Source organism: Panthera onca, chromosome A1 (assembly GCF_046562875.1).
Source record: "Panthera onca isolate mPanOnc1 chromosome A1, mPanOnc1 haplotype 2, whole genome shotgun sequence".
In the NCBI taxonomy this organism is placed as follows: Eukaryota; Metazoa; Chordata; class Mammalia; order Carnivora; family Felidae; genus Panthera; species Panthera onca.
In genome coordinates this window covers 3,854,958-3,871,778 of record NC_138339.1, presented here as the reverse complement: position 1 = coordinate 3,871,778, position 16,821 = coordinate 3,854,958, and the positions used below count along the sequence as shown (strand labels likewise).

At 50.8% G+C, this 16,821-nt stretch overlaps 1 protein-coding gene across 1 annotated transcript in view; it reads right to left on the bottom strand.

Moving 5' to 3' along the window:
• ADAMTS16 (ADAM metallopeptidase with thrombospondin type 1 motif 16) overlaps positions 1-16,821 on the bottom strand; it is a 157,831-nt gene that overhangs the window by 41,138 nt on the left and 99,872 nt on the right. The window contains exon 18 of the mRNA XM_060634326.3: positions 975-1,101. Within this exon, the coding sequence (XP_060490309.3) occupies positions 975-1,101 (127 nt within the window). The remainder of the gene's footprint in view (positions 1-974; positions 1,102-16,821) is intronic.

Below are 16,821 nucleotides of genomic sequence, written 5' to 3'. Positions count from 1 at the left end.
GCTGCCGACCTCTCAGATGCGGACAAGCCAACCCCGTCTCCATCCGGAGCCAGTGACCGGGGACCCGGACAGCTCAGAGACAGAGGGAGGTGACGCCTCTCTCCCTCTTGCATGTCCCTGTCTCCCGGAAAAGCATCATGCTTCTGAGGCACCTCTCAGCAAACCTGCAATCAGTTCGCCAGCAGCTGTACATCTTTAAGATCGAGGTGTTTGACATGATCTTGGGCCGATTTTAGGGCCGTCGGCTGCACGGAGAACCCAGCTGGGGTCAGATGCCCGTTGTGTTACTCAGAGGATTTTCATAGCCCCTCTGGGACGCGTCCCCCGTAAAGCTGAGGGGACCGAGCACCAGAGAGGTGAAGGGTGCGCCCAGGGTGTGACGGCTGGCGGCAGGGCCGGGCCGTGGCCACTCGCGGGGGTCCTGCCACTTGCAGGGGTCCTGTCTCGGGGCAACGGTGCTGGGGGGGGGGACGGGGAGCCAGAGCGCCCCCCGGCTTTCTCAGCTCAGTCTCGCACGTGTGCACGCGTGTCTGTGCAAACACACGCGTGTACACGTGTGCCCTGCAGCCATCCACACTGCCCTGCACCACCTGGCCGGCCCGTGAACGGGTCCCTCCGACACGTTTCACGCGGTAGGGCAAAGCAGACCAGAGCAAAAGGCCCGGAGGCGGAGAGGGAAAACGCTGCTGTCGCCACGGCACACGATCGCTCCTGCCGGCCCCGCAGTGATTGCGGTAAAAGTCAAGCCAACGGGATGCTGTCGCGAGAACTCCCACTTCCATTCCCAAGAGCCTCGGGACCACTTCCCGCCAAACATACCCGTTCAGGAAGGTCTGGGTGCTTTTGCCTCTTCGCCGTTCCAGATGCCGTGACAGCACGTGGCACTTCCATTCTCCAGACTCAGGCGCGCCAGAAGCTCGCCAAGTATATTCGCAAACCTGCACGACCGTCTGGGCGACCACAGCCGTTCTTACCTGGGAGGACAGGCGGACACTTTGCAGGAGACCACCCCTGTGACGGGTCGGGTGTGGGGATTGCAGAGAGACGTATTCACTGGAAACCTCAGGTCTCTGTAGCAGCCTTCTCTGGTGGTCATGTGTCCTGCGGGAAAGAGCGCAGCACAGAACAAAGACTGAGACATGTGCCCCATGGTAAAACACAGATAAAGAGCTAAGGAAAGCTCTTTTGAAAAAGCGTCTACCATATGGGCATGTCTTGAAGTTCATAACCAATTAGCCAACTACTGACCTACTAGGACTTTCCTGACCTGTCTTTGTCATTTTTATTAGTAAATTCCGTCGGTTCCAAGCCGTGCAGATTTCCCTCCTAGCTCTGGACATCGTTAAAGGCGACATGTGTCGTGGAATTGGTGCCAACAGACATTGGATGAAACATACCAGTTCTTTTCTGTTGTGTCCAGAGTTGGGAACACCGCCCACTTCTCCAAAGAAACACAGGATGCCTGGCTTGTGTTTCCACTCGAGAAGCCATCGGTAAGAAACCAGAAACGTAGGCAAAACAACACACAAAGCTGTTTATCGCCAGAGAACTCAGAGTTAAATATTGCCATGGTGGTAAGCTGACTAGAGACGTTTTCACAATCGTGACTAATGTGTTATATCGAATGAGGTTAATGGAAATGACTGAAACGAAAGCTCGTTTAATTCTCAGCCCCCACTTACATCCCCAGGGCTGATTATGGCTTTGAAGACATGCCCAAATTTGTTCAGTATTTCAATTCATTAAATTTACCAAAAAAGTGCTATTCTTTACATGATGTACCTAGGAGAGTCAAACTCAGAATGTTGGTTTGCCAACAAGAAGAATGTTGGGTAGAGAAGAAAACGGAGGGTCAGCGTTTAACGGGCACATTGTCTGTTTGGGAAGATGAAAAAGATATGGACACGGACAGAGGTGATGTCCGGACAGCAGTGTGAACGTACGTAACACCACGGAGATGTGCGCTCAACAATGGTCACACGGTGAATTTTCCGTGAGTCTATTTTACCACCACACGAAGAGAACTCTAACTAGAGACCCATTTTGAAGGAGGATATTAAAGAGTTCATCCAACGGAGAGAAAAATAAAGAGAAAGAGCCACACTAGTCCTGATGAAAAATTAACGCAATGCAATCTATTAAGTTCTAGAAATGACCCTCTGCACTTGGAAAGCCTGGTGGGGTGGCGTTGCTCATGTGGCCCCTCTGGCCCCCTGGTCTGCCGCCCCGGCACAACTCAGAGCGTCCTCCTGTACCCAACTTGATCCCCCCGCCAGGCAAGGAAAAGACCAAAGAAGTGGTGTCAGGGAGGAAACAGCAGGTTACGGACCCAGGCACAGCCATCGCTCACGCTAGGGGCCGTGGGAAGACGAATTCTTCTTTACTCAAGGAAAACTAAATGTCTCTAAAATACACACTTGACATTTTGGCTTCGCTTTGAAAGAAGGAATGAGACAAGTCAATATCTTCAATGCAGAAAGGTACACTCTCTGGGGAACTGGTTTTCTTCAGTAGCCGGGGGAGGAGAGGAGTCCCTGGGTCTAACAGGGAACCACCACGCAAGCTCGTGTGTCTGAGCCCCAAACTACCCACTTCCTGGGGCCAAAGCCCGGAAGGTGCTGCTGTAAGACCACAGGTGGTGGTTTCACAGGACCCATGCAGTTTTATAAAAGTTTTCAGTTCTCTGCTAACTTTTCACAATCATATTTCTAATCAAGCTATGTAGTTTCTATTTGGTGCTCCCTGATGTAAATTTTGCAATTATTTCTTCCTATTTTTTAAAATGTCTATTTATATTTGAGAGAGAGAGAGAGAGAGAGAGCAGAGGAGGGGCAGAGAGGGACACACAGAATCCAAAGCAGGCTCTAGGCTCTGAGCTGTCAGCACAGAACCGATGCGGGGCTCAAACTCACAGACCATGAGATCATGACCCGAGCCGAAGTCAGACGCTCAACCAACTGAGCCACCCAGGCGCCTCCTGATAGAAAATCTTATATATCAGTAGCTCCTCACACATCTAAGCCAGCTCTTTCTGCCCACACGTCCTGTCCCTGTACTTTAATAAAAACAACTGTTGGTACCAAAGACATCTCAAGAATTGTACCTTGGCCGTGGCTCCGAGCCCAACACCTGACCCCATCACGGGCACCTGCAGATTACAGACGCAGTGCTCCAAAACGCGAACTTGGCGTTGGATTCCACCTCAGAAGGAAGTGTGTCCCACGCTGTCCCACAGCGTCCTTGAGACAGTGACAGGCGGCCGTGTGTCCTGTCACTGTGTCACACACGGCCCAGACGCAGACACACAGACACTGGCATGTCTTCTCAAGACCTTGCAGGGGTGTGTCCATCCCCTCAGGAGGGAAAAGCAGGCTCTGCCCAGGATCCACTTCTGTTTCCCTGTGAGTGCTCCCGGGGGAGGGTCGTGCCCCCTGTCAGCTCTGGCCTAAGGTCCCCCAGCTGCCTGCTGGACACACGGACCAGGCTGTTGAACAAATACACAAACACAGACCCATCCTTGCAAAGCAGGCTTCCTGAAACTCCACCTGCCCGGGGCCCGGGGTCTCCCATGCGGTCAGTGGGGTCAGCCTCATAGCCCCCGACTCCACGCCTTCCTCCAGGATTCCTCCTCCAACTCCAATGTCAAACACATCCCAAGGATCTTTCCTTTTAAACACACACACTCTCATGCTGCTGGCAGATCAGAAGCCTGCTTTTCTTGTTTTAAACTCGAGGCTTCCTAGCCCTGGCCTCCCAGCCGCTCTGTGTCCTTCGGCGGTGACCTCCCTGCTCCTCTGATTACAAAGCCGGTCCACAGGCTGTCTCCTCTCTCCCTGGAATTCGTCCTCCACTGCCACCCCCTCGGCACACCTGGCAGATTTCTTCTCCCCTTAAATGAGACCCAAACACCCGCTCCTCTGGAGTCCTTTGGTCAGCGGCTCCTGGGCTTGAGTGGGCATCAGAACCCTCTTGGACTTGACACACAGAATGCGGCGCCCACCCCAGAGTTCCTGATTCAGCGGGTCTGGGGTGGGGACGGAGGATTACGTTTCTCGCCAACACTCAGGTGTTTTGCTGCTGCTGGTAACGGGGACCACACTTTGAGAACCACCGCTCTAGGCAAAATCAGAAGCCAAGACCTTTGGGTCTGGGGTTACAGGGGTGCGAGAGAGTAAGAAGTCAGCAAGAAGTCAGCGTTGGGTTTTTGTCTCCTCCTGGCACAAGGCTCCTAAAACCCTTAAGAACTCCTGAGGTATAAGAGTATCTTTTGTATGCTAATGAGTGACTGGAGGCTGGGGCCCTGGGGAGCTCAGGATGGGGCTGGTCTCCTGAAAGATCCAGGGAGGAATAAAGGATTTGAACTTTCAGCCCCACCTCCACCCTCCAGGGAAGGGAGAGGGGCTGGAGATTGAGTTCATCAGCCACAGCCAGCGATTTAATCAACCGGGGCTATGTTACAAAATCTCCATGGAAACCCTAAACCACGGGGCTCAGAGAGCTTCTGGGTGGTGAGCACATCGGCATTCTGAGAAGGTAGCACACCCCAAGTCCACAGGGACAGAAGCTGCACCACGAGAGACCCTTAGAGAAGTCTCCCTCTACCCTGTCCTCTGGTCCTTCACTCCTTTCCCTTCTAATAAATCAGTGCTTATGAGGACAGATGAACAAACCCGGAAAGGAGGGATCATGGGAATCCCCAACTTTGTAGCCACGCAACACAGAAGTGGGGGTACCCCGGGCACCCAGTACTTGCGACTGGTGTTTGTAGGGGAAACAGCCTCCTGGGACTGAGCCCTTAACCCTCTAGAATCTGAGTGACTCCAGGTAGGTGGTGTCAGAACTGAACTGTAGGCATCCCGTTGGCTGCTGGAAAGTTGGTGGTTTTTCATAACAAAGACTTGGCCACCGACTTGGTGTCAGAAGAGTGAGTAAAGACAGTCCAGACGAGGCTAGCTCAGGCTTGCGCTCATCTGTCCTGCTGAACGGTAACAGTGACCCTCTCGCTCTCAAAGCATGCAGGTGTGGGCAAGACACACGGTGCGTCCAAGGACAAGTTCAGTTAGGATGTATGTGTTATCCCTTGGAGCGTCTTTCTGGAGGGCAGAGAGCATGGGCCGCCTGGCTCTCTAATCCCTGTAACGTGTGTGGGTCAGTCTGTCCCCGCGCTACCAGGACGGGCCAATTTCATTACATTCGGTAGCTTCTAAGATCAGACATGTTAATAGTGGGGGAGCTAATGCTTGGCCAAAACATCATCAAAGTACAGGTGTTTTCCCTTCTTTATACATGACTTAGGATGAGCTGGGCACCGTGTGGATGACTCACCTGTATACCGATGCAGAGACGAAATATGAGTCAATGTTTTATGAACCTGCTTTTCCACTTGCTAACAAGGAATAAGAAACTATACAATTAGAAAAAAGAAACAAACGTGTGTTTAAGCTGTTCTGCAAAGAATCTTGGGGACTCCCGAAATTAAGCCCATTTATCATAATGATCCAATTTGTACGAGGCCACACTGAGCAACGGTACAATTTCCTGAAACTGCTAAGAGTTTGTGCCCTAAAGAAAAGAGAAGGAAAACTAATCTTTTCTCTCCATTTATGTGTCGATTTGAAAGGGTACTGTTTTATTCTTTAACCAAGCTCCTATGACTTTTTAGGAGGTGTGGCTCTATAAATAACAGCTTCAGTTTCATTTCCTGTTTTGAAATTAAAGATGTGAAATCCCGCTTCTGCTCAAGTCTCAACAAACCATCAGGTCTTAATGGTCACTGTTGGTTCCTGGCAAGTTACGGGCTCTCGATCAAGCAAATACGAAATTTGGTTCTACTTTGAAACAGAAAAAGAAGTTTACTTGACTAAAGTGCTTCTTTTTCTTTTTTATTGCACACATTTGTTTGGCTTCACCCCGGACCGCCTCATGTCTGCCAAGTCCCAAGGCTCTTACCTATGAACTGGGTAAGGGGGAAATCTGGAGCTAGGAATTCCTGAAATAATTTAGGAATGCGCTCAATATATGTATATCTGTAACCCAAAGGAAAGTCTGATGCATGTGCACATTCCAACTGTGCCAGTTATTTTCTTAGCTAGTGATTTTGGAGGCTTTCCTTTGTCTTAGCGGGGCGCTGCTGGCCTGTAGGGCAACAGCATTATCTGCTGGGAAGCATGGCGACACCCATCGTAAGACTCACGGCAAGACCCCGGATCCTGCCCACTAAGTGCCAGGAGTGCTCACTCTCTAACATCATGGCGACCATGCCTGCACACATTTCCAAGTGCCCCTTACGAGGGGGATTGCACGCTTGCATTGACGACCCTGTAGAATGTAAGTGGATAAGGAAGAAAAGTCTATGATTAGGAAAAGAAAAGGGGAATGCAACCCATTGCTTTGACCATTTTAGCAGTTCATAGAAATAGATCAAAATGGGAGGGTGAATGAAGTAGGCTCAAAACAATTCGTTTAAGAAAAGAACAATGAGGAACAGGCTATAAAGCAGAATGCATGGGATGCAGCTAAAAGTAATACTCTGAGGACCATTCATAGCCTTAAATGCTCACACCAATAACCAAGACCAGAAACACAAGAAGGTAATGTCGAATGAGGATGTGAGAAAAAGAGGATAGCCTAAGCAAGTAGAAAGAGTTGATCTAGATTGAAATGGAAATCAATGTATTAGAAAATGAACAGATGTCAAAATACTTGATGCAAACATGGGCAAACAAGTTATAAAAGGGAAAATGGAAAATCCAAGAGCTGATTTGGGGGGCGGGTTGTACTTGCTTGTCCGTGAGACTCTGGGTTAGATTCCCACCGGTGCAGGAAGCAGAAGAGAGTTACAGCTGCGTCCCTACTCCCTGGCAGCAGCAGGCACAGGTATGGGCCCTGGCAGTCATGAGGTTTGCAGCAATGCAGGCACTTTCCTGGGAATCATCTGCACTGAGGCTGGCTTGGCTCTGATCATCATGGGTGATTTCTGGAATGTCCCACAACCTCCTGATTCTTTAATAGCCAGAATGAGAACTAATGGTGTCTTTCTCTCTGACCTTTACTCCTCCACCCTTTCCAGCTATTTTGCAAGCAAACGATCTTTTATATTAAATACCTTCCTGTGTTACATGCCTAGAAAAGTTTCTGTTTTCCTGGCTCACCTGTCACTGATACGCCAGCCTAATGAAAAAATAAGGAACAAGCACAAATATGCAAGATACGAAATGAGAATAAGAAAATATGCACACTTAGAAGAAATGAAGGCAACTTAATGAGGGCACTTTGGTCAAATTTGTAAACACAGTATTTACAATATTGCAGAAAAAGCTGGTTTTCTTAATGAGCAAAACTAACTCCAGAAGAAATAGTCTATGCAGTCTAATTACCATACACAATACAAAACTGTATTGAAGACCTCATTCCTGAAAATATAACAGACTCAGACGCTTCAAATAGATTCTACCAAAAGTAAAAAAGAAGAGAGAATTTCAATGCCAGCTAAATCATGCCAGAGCATAAAAAAATAAGAAAGGTTTCCAACATTAAAAAAGTGCCTTTTAGCACACAAAAGAAAACTGCAGCCCCATGATACTTAGTGATATTAATGCAAAAAAGGAAAATCAGTCGGGAGGACAGAATCAAGTAGCACACTGAAAAAAATAGAAGCTACGTCACCAGCTGTTGTTTCATAGCAGGAATGTCAGGATGGTTCAATATTAGGAAAAGCAGTTTTTCATTTTTATTATTTACATAAGAGAGAGGGGTGGGGAGGGGCAGAGAGAGAAGGAGACACAGAATCAGAAGCATGCTCCAGGCTCTGAGCCGTCAGCACAGAGCCCGACGTGGGGCTCGAACCCATGAACTGTGAGATCGTGACCTGAGCCGAAGTCAGATGCTCAACCTACTGAGCCACCCAGGCGCCCCTTTAATTTCTTAATTTTAACAGATTGAGAACAAACATAAACTGCCCCATATATGTAATAATGTTTAGCACGTGACAAACTTACCCTCCATTTTGAAAAAAAAAGGTTAATAAAATAGGCAGCAGGTGAATATTTATTCTCATCAATATTTTGTGTAATTGTATGAGTTTCTGTGTATATCTACGTTTCTAGATAGATATGGATAGAGATGTTTGTATGTTTATTCAAGCCGAGAAGCCAACATTATGGGAAACAGTGGAAAATTTCCCGTTAAGGGATGGAATAAAAAAGAACTTTACTCATGACCCCTGGAGTTAAGATGATTTTGGAGACGCTGGCTCATACAGTTAGACCAGCAGACGGGATATGAACATTACATCGGGGGAGCAGCTTCAGGAGGTATGATTATGTATCTAGAGAACTGACAGAGACAGAGAGAGAGAGGGGGTGACCGCGGGTTGGTGGGTAACCAGGGAAGATACAACGAGGGACCCAGGCTGAGCTGAGATAGGGCACAGCCGCCCGTGGGAGGAATAGGCCGCTGAGATGGCCTAAATCTGTTCCTGGGGGGGCGGGGGCCATCCCGGGGACCGTCCAGCAGGATGTTCCCAGGACCAGACCCACGGGGGCGCAGAGCTGCGCAGTGGAAGACGGCAAGGCCCCCGTGGTGAAAGGCAAGAGGGAACCTGGGGGAGAAGGGATCTGCTGCTTGCAGGATGGTGAGCAGGTATCAGGAAGGAATGTGTTTGCAGAGGCAGGAGGCCCAAGGCCCTGGGGGGTGGTTGTGGGGGTAGGGGGGAGGCCGGAGAGGGATGGAAGATGGCCGGGGAAGTCCCGTGGGCTGTGGGACACAGAGAGGGGCCATGGTGTCGGGACTGGAAGCCGTGTCAAAGGTGAGGGGCAGGAGGGTGCCAGTCGGTGGCTGGTGGGCAGGACGGAAGGAAAGGAATGTCGTCCTCATGAATAGGTGCGCAGGGAGGGCAGGAGAGACAGGGAGGGCGTGGGAGAAGGAAGGAGGAGTTGTCTGAAGGCTGAGGACGCCTGAGCACATTTAGGGACCAGAAGGGGGGGGGGAGACACAGAAGGAGAGGAAGGGCCTGTCTGGTGGCGGCGAGGAATGCGGGTGACCAGGTGCAGGCTGTTGACGGAGCATCAGCTTTGGAAGGAGGAGCACGTCCTCTGGATCATCAAAGACAGGACTGAGCAAGGGGGACCCGTGGCCTGGTGGGGACAAGCGGGGCTGACATTCAGCCTCCCTGCGGAGGGGACCTGACCTGCAAGGGGACAGGGACGCACAGAGAAACCACAGAGCCCATCACGCCATCCGCCACCCCGGGCCCGGCTTCCAGCTTGCTTCCGAGGGCAGGTGAAGTGCAGCCACAAAGGCCAGGAAGTCTGGGACCGAGGGAGCAGGGACTCAGCTCTCCGGACACGGAAAGCACGTGGGCAGAGATGCTAACAGCCCGACTCTGGGCGTTGTCCAGGAAAGTTCTTGCCTGTAATCCGCCCCCCTCAACATCCACTTAACCCGTCTTAAGTCCCTTCCCAGAGAGCATCAAGCTGACCTCTGGCCATCACGGTCCCTGGTGGGCAACCTTCTGCTGCCACTTACTTGATCACTGCAGCGTTCACTGAAGTCCCTGTTCTTTCAGAGCCGGCTCTGCCCAGGGAAGCGGATTCCCCTGCGACTCCTGAGCACGAGCGGTTCCGGCCGTACCTCTGACGGCTGCCTGGGGCTCCGGGCAGGGGCCTGGCGACTGGGCTTTCCATACAACGTGAGGAGAGAAGTCCCCTCACAGAGACTCAACAGCAGGGACTCCCTGCATGGGTTCTGAACTGTCGCGTGCTTCAAGAACACTGGGGGCGTCGCAGAAGACGTCTGCGGTCCCTCTGCGCCCTAGGGCTCCGGTTCCAGCAGGTGTGGGGTGGGCCCAAGGATCTGCATTGAACAAGTTCTCCAGTGAAGCCGAGGCTGCTGGCCTGGGGCCCCGCAATGCCCACAGCACCTCAGACACTCTTCCAGAAGATCTCCCCTACTGTCGTCTTACTCTGGTAGGCAGCCGGATCCGAGGGTGAAATCACCTCCCTGCTCCATATCGGTGCCCACAAGCAAAAAAGACTCCGTGTGTGTGTGTGTGTGTGTGTGTTCTCTGCCCAAATCAAAGCGTCTCAGACTTTAGGAACTATGCCTTCAGGATACCCACCAAAACATGGAGCCTAACTTTGTAATCACTAAGGAATTTGGGGGGTCTGGAAGGATTCGTTGTTACAGTGTGTTTACATTCATTGTTACAAGCATCACCAATGATGCTCGAGTGAACTGGCTCCAGAATCTGAACGGCCACATTAAAAATGGGCTGTTCACTCAATACCTAGGAAAGGCTCTGCAAGATGACAGATACGAACAGTGTGGACCTGGGAGGAGGTCACCATTAAGTCTGGAGAAGGGTGCACGCAGGGAGGGCGCACGTGGGAAAGACATGGGATGGGATGCACAAAAACGCTCGCAATGACCTTGGGTCAGAGAGTGGTCTGTTTGCAACATTTGTAGCGAAAACTAATCACAACATCTACAAATTTGGGCCTTCAGGAAAACGGACATCTGTCTTGCTGACGTCACAGACACTGGGAAGCGGGAGGTGGGGGCGGGAGGGCCCTGACCTCCCGGGCGACCTCACCTGACCTCCTATTAGCCCACAGCCTGTCCCCCCACCTGCCCTGCTTCTCCCTCCCTCTCCTGCTCACTCTCCCCTGGAAGGCCCGGCATCGAAAGCCTAAAGGGGTGCCCGAGGGCGGGAGGACACAGGCCAAGCAGAGAGCTGACTGTCTGGTTGGTCTTTGATCTGTCTTATAATTATTGACTGACACAGTGACACAGAAAAACAAACCAGAAAGCAGGACAGGGGCCCCATAAAACACACACCTGTGTACTTGTGCACACGTGCACACACCCACACGCACACGGAAATTCCCGCCTCAGCAGAGGGGAGAGAGGAGGGCAGACTTCCAGTCCGCCCCCCTCTGCACCGGGGCTCGGCCCCCCGGGCCGGGCCCAGACAGCACCCCTGAACCCCTAGGGAGCGGCCAGGCGTCACAGGGCCCATGGCCTGGCTACTTGGGACCAGGCTTAGGTTATGTTCTAAGAAACTGCTTTTCACAGTTAAGCCAGACCTACAGAGAATCACAGGAGATGAGGTTTTTGTTCTGCCCAAAGACCCGAAAGTCTGTGCCCACAGGCTTGGCTAAGAACAGTCCCATTTCCTCTCTCGACCCTGACTGACTATTTGCCTTAATTTCTGTATGGAGAAATATTAAGTAATTCTGTACTTCCCCCCAGCGCGCTCTCAAAGTCCTGCCCGCTCCTCTGGTGTCAATCCACTGAGGTCACCGGTGTGTCCCCATCGGTAACCTCACCCGCAGGAAACACGGCAAGACCTACATATTCAGCAAAATAGAAGAGCCCCGTGTCTGTGTACCGCGTCTGTCTTTTCTCAAAAGGCCTTCTTGGGTTCGTAATCAGAGACTTGTGCTCACTTAAGCGGATGATTGGCGGACTCAAGATCTCGGGCAGTGCGTTCTTTGGGTAAAGGCCGGTGTCACAGAATGGGACACGGCCAAGGACAGATGCCAGCTGGGAGGACAAAGGGAAGACAGACCTCCCACACGGAAGAGGTTTCGGAGTGCCAAACACAATGAAGTTTGGGCATTAGCGTGGGGCGAGCGGCGTCACGTCGGGAGGCCCAGGCTTCCCATGACCACAGGGTGATGTGCGGCTCCACGATCCTGGGCGCTGCGACAGAGCCCGGCCCAGCGACCTGAGTCAGCAGCGGGGAGGCTGAGAAATCAGAAGACATTTACAAGATGCCTCTCTGCATCTTCCTTAAAATGCTGCATCCAACAAACTAAGCCATCTGTTACCCAAACTGAAGCTTCTGGACGGTACCTCGTGCTCTCCGTTCACACCACTTGCCCCTACACTGCCTCGACGTCCTGCCCTTGGCCTTTGTCACACCACAGCTGGAAAATGGTGAGCGGTGCTTTGACCCCTCAGCTGTAGCACTCATAAGCGTACACACACGTGCACACACTTCTCCAAGGTTCCGCGAGCCCTCACGCAGCACCCCCCCCCCACGTGTGTCCAGAAACTTTGAAGATGGTACCATCATGCAAAATAGGGAGGAATGTGTTCAGCATCCCTGCCCTGGGGCCACATGGGAAACAAGATCATTAAGTAACTCCCTCTTGCTTCGAGAGTTTTCTAACCAGCACTGTCCCGTTTCTGAGGCGGACTGTAACGTTAACAGAAAAGAATAGGACCTGACATTTAGTTGGCTGGCCGAGGTGTTAAGAGCTTTACAGGTATTATCTCATCTAATCCTTAAAGGAACCCTAGACGGTAGATTACATCATTATCCTCATTTTATAGATGGGCTCCCCAAGGCGTAAAAGGCTTAAGTGGCTCGTAAGATCGCGGGTTTCTAAGAGGCATGGCCTTCTCTCCACTCCTGGTGGTCCGGTCAAAAGCATCACGCTATATGTTACAGCTCATCTAGGCACCACGGGTCACCTACTCACACGGTCCTTTCCTCCACTGTAAGATACGCACGGAGATATTTTAACCTCTGCTTTGGTTTTTGTTTGAGGCAGAAAGAGATTCATATCGTTTTCTGTTTTAGAACGCTTCATACACGGAGAACAATTTTCTAAACTATATTTCACGGGCCGCCGAGTAAAGGCCTGGAACAGGGGAACTCAGATTCTGAACGATGAAACTCACATCCGGGTACTGCTTCCTTCTTTGTGTCCAGAAGCAAGAGGGAGGGGACGGGAGCCCCGGGGAAGCTTCTGACCGTGGAGGCGTGGAGGGCACCCGTCTCTGGGTAACAGCGGGTGACCCCGTACCACCCTTTCCAAACACGGCCCTCACATATGTGTAAATCAAAACGGTGTCGAGATCCTGCATTTGTCCCCTTGACAAATATGCCCGCGGTGGCTGCTATGGTACAATGTTAGACCCCAGGACACGACAGCTAATAAAAAGCAGCAAAGGCCACTAATCGACCACCACCCAAGACTGCTCCAGCGCTGTCACAGAACCCAAACACAGAGAAGGCAGCAGAGAATAAAATCAGACATACGCCCAGGTCAGGTGTTACAGGGCCACGAACATCCGGGCCACGGGAAGCGAGAGTGGCGCTGGTCTGGGGTGGTGGGGACCACCACCAGCTGCCCGGGGGCGTCTTGGGGCGCCTCACTGGTGAGTGAACACGGCAGACACACGCTCAGGACTCAGGCAGGTAAAACCAGGGGACGGAGTCCCTTCCTCAGGCCCAAGGAAAAGTTCAGAACATGAGAAAACTCACAGGGAAGAAACTGGTGCAGAAGAGAATCAAGACCAAAGAGAAACAAACCAAGGCGATGGGTCGATTCAGGAGGAATGTTGGAAGGATGAGATGGGGGAACGCAGACGTCTTTCCGCTTCAGGACACTTGCGCCTTTCCACGCGGCCGAGGCGCCCAGATCTTGGGCATTCTGCGCAGATTAACTCGAGAGCTTAGATGAAATTATCCCATCAATCCACTGTGGCCATTCACCTCCACGTCTGCCTCCACCTGATGTCTGGCTGCTTTTTCCCCATGATTAAATCAGATCATGAGTAAAGGAGCAAAGAAAAGGCAGCTTGAGGGGGCTGCTGGCTAGGCCGTCGGTATCCACACGCCCCAGCCTGCAGGCTGCGGGGGCTCACCATCCCCAGGGGCAACATAAAACATTACAGGCCAGGTGCCTATCGGATGGCTCAGGGATGCCCAAATCCTAGACTATTAAAACTGAAACGGCACGACTCAGCCACACGTCAAATCTGCTTGCAGGTGGCAGGAACGCTCCAGCTCTTAATGTGAAACGTATTTCCCCAGCCCGTATAAACGAGAATAGACATAAAAGTGAATTTAAATATTTCTTTCTTTGAGTGTTTTCAAATTTCTGAATATTCTGAGAAAATAAAAATATACACAGACAGCCATATGCCCAATAGCATTTAGGGTTTCTGGGTTCTGTTTTTACAGCAGGTTATAGATAACTGTGTTTCAGGCGAGCTTCCTGTAGAAAGGGGTCTCCTCAACCACGTAGCTGAATGCTTACTTTTTTATTTTTATTTTTATTTTATTTTATTTTTTTAATTTTTTTTCAACGTTTTTTATTTATTTTTGGGACAGAGAGAGACAGAGCATGAACGGGGGAGGGGCAGAGAGAGAGGGAGACACAGAATCGGAAACAGGCTCCAGGCTCCGAGCCATCAGCCCAGAGCCCGATGCAGGGCTCGAACTCACGGTCCGCGAGATCGTGACCTGGCTGAAGTCGGACGCTTAACCGACTTCGCCACCCAGGCGCCCCTATTTTTATTTATTTTTTTTAATGTTTATTTGTTCTTGAGAGAGAGAGACAGAGTATGCGTGGGGAGGGGCAGAGACAGAGGGAGACACAGAATCGGAAGCAGGCTCCAGGCTCTGAGCTGTCAGCACAGAGCCCAATGAGGGGCTCAAACTCACGAACCATGAGATCGTGGCCTGAGCTGAAGTCAGATGCTTAACCGACTGAGCCACCCAGGCGCCCCTGTAGCTGAGTATTTATTAAGACTCAGGCATTGGTTCTCTGATGGAGGGCACATCTGCTAAGCAATTTCTCAACAGTGCTTACAATCAATCGCTCAACTACTTGTCAGAAAGAAAAATCACGTAGTACACAGGAATGCCAGGATCGAACTGGTCAATATTTTTAAATGATCCATATGAACAGGTAAGAGAGGAGGAGCATAGTGTTTAAAGGATACAGTAAGGAAGTCGAAGAGAACCAGCCTCTAACTGCGGAGAGCCCAAAGCTACCTCCTGCCCATGGAACGTGGTGACTTTTATGAGCACTGCACTCAGGCTTTACCTCCACCTTTACATGGAAACCGGCTCTGGCCAGCTCTCGGGAAGTCATTTTTAAATCTTCACATTTTGCCAAAGTGTCTGGAAGGGGAGGACACGGTCTGAAAGACTATGATTTTATCAGACTATCTCCAAGTTTTCACTAATTCTAAGTGTAGAGTGAATTCCAGATGTGGTCAAAAGCCCTATCCTTCTTTTATGAGGAAACAGAAAGCGATCATTTAGGTAAATCTGCAGGAAACCTAAGGAAAACGAGAAGAGATTCCACAAATGAACGCACGCAGCCTCTGGGTCTCTGGGGAAGCAGGCACCATATCTGTCGCTTGTGCTAGAGATTCATGGATGTGTCATGAATGAGCATTGAAGGTCCTTGAAATCAGAGGAGGGAGAAGGAAACCAGAGTGGGTGAATTCCTGGGATCTGCTCAGGGTCTAGATGATTCCCAGGTGTGCGTAGGTGACAGCTGTGCCTGGCAAGGTCACACTGAGCATACGGTGTCCTAATGCGCCCCTGAGTCCCAAGGGTGGTGGTCATGGTCATTTACGGATGGCCCTTTGACGTCCTCATGCGTCAATTCTGCTTCACAAGGAACTGGCCAGAATCTCTGATTTCCCTGATGCACTGACCTGCCCTAAATGGCATAGGGACATGCTGCTCCTCTTGCTGTTGGCAGTCAGGACCATCTTTCCGGTTCCAGGGAAGCAGGACTTGAAGCCCCACAGCAGGAGCAGGGTGGGCAGAGCCAGGCGTGACCATGTGACGGGAACGTGACCTCGGACGGACACTTGAACCCACCGCCCCTGATCTGGGAGGTGTGCCCAGACTGGGGAGCCTCTAGCAACAAGTAAGGATCCCTGCTTCCTGGCAAGGGATAAACTATCCCATTTCACCTGGGCCCTTTGAGCACACTTGGAGAATGGGCGGGGGTGGACATCACAGCCCAAACCCCCGAGGAAGGTGCTCTCTCTCCAGGAAATTAATCAGGGTGTTGGATAAAGACACGGAGGCATTTTTATGAACTCGGTTCAAAGGTAACCCAATGCAGGGAGGAAAGAACGGGAACCATTTCACATTGGTCTCTGGGACCTAGAAGGCCAAGCTCAGCCTTTAGTTATAGTTTAAAAATATATATATACGCTTTTCTAAGACTCAGAGCATTCTAGCAAAGTAAGGATGGGGACGATGTCATCTGAAGCGGTTGCTGTGACAAGAGAGGATGATGTCAGCCAATTGGCAGAGTAACTGGGTTGACAGCATGGGGGCCATCTCGGGGCGACCCAGGCTGCCCTGCTGCGACTGAGACGTTCAAGGTCAGCTGGACCCTCACTCCCTGTGCCTCGCGCATTCGGACCTGCGCACACCCGAGTCCCTCCTCTCTCCAGATTGTTTGTGTTTTTGAGGACAGAGCCAGTGTGTATAATTTTTCTTTATAGACCTCTATCTTAGCATAACACCTCACACATTTAAGGAGGAAGGGCTGGATTGAAGTCCTCCTTCCGTGGCTGAAGCGTGCGGATGCACCACAGTTCATCAGCTGCAACGCTAACTTTTTATGTCAACTAACGATGATGTTACTGTTTCACTGTTCAACTCACAGACCAGGGGAATTTTCCCCTGCATCTTTCCCCCCTGGCTTCAAGATGTTTGAGGCTCAGATCTGTGCCCACAAATGTTTGCGGACTCCACAAGTGAAGGAGTAAACGAATGCTTTGACATCAATAAGACGGGGGCAAGGTTGCTAATGATCCCATTCCATTTTCTAGCCCTAATCACTAAACTAATGAAGCTTACTTGTACTATTGGTAGATGGTGAAGAGAATATTCTTGGAAAAGTATAAGAGAGGCTGGTTTACAAGCTACTTTTAAGATTTGTCTGAGAAATTTTAATTGTGAATCAGATAAATAGTTTCACTTGAAAGAAAAGCATTATCCCCAGGTATTGCACCGTGCATTTTGGAGAGTTTAAAACAGAACTATAA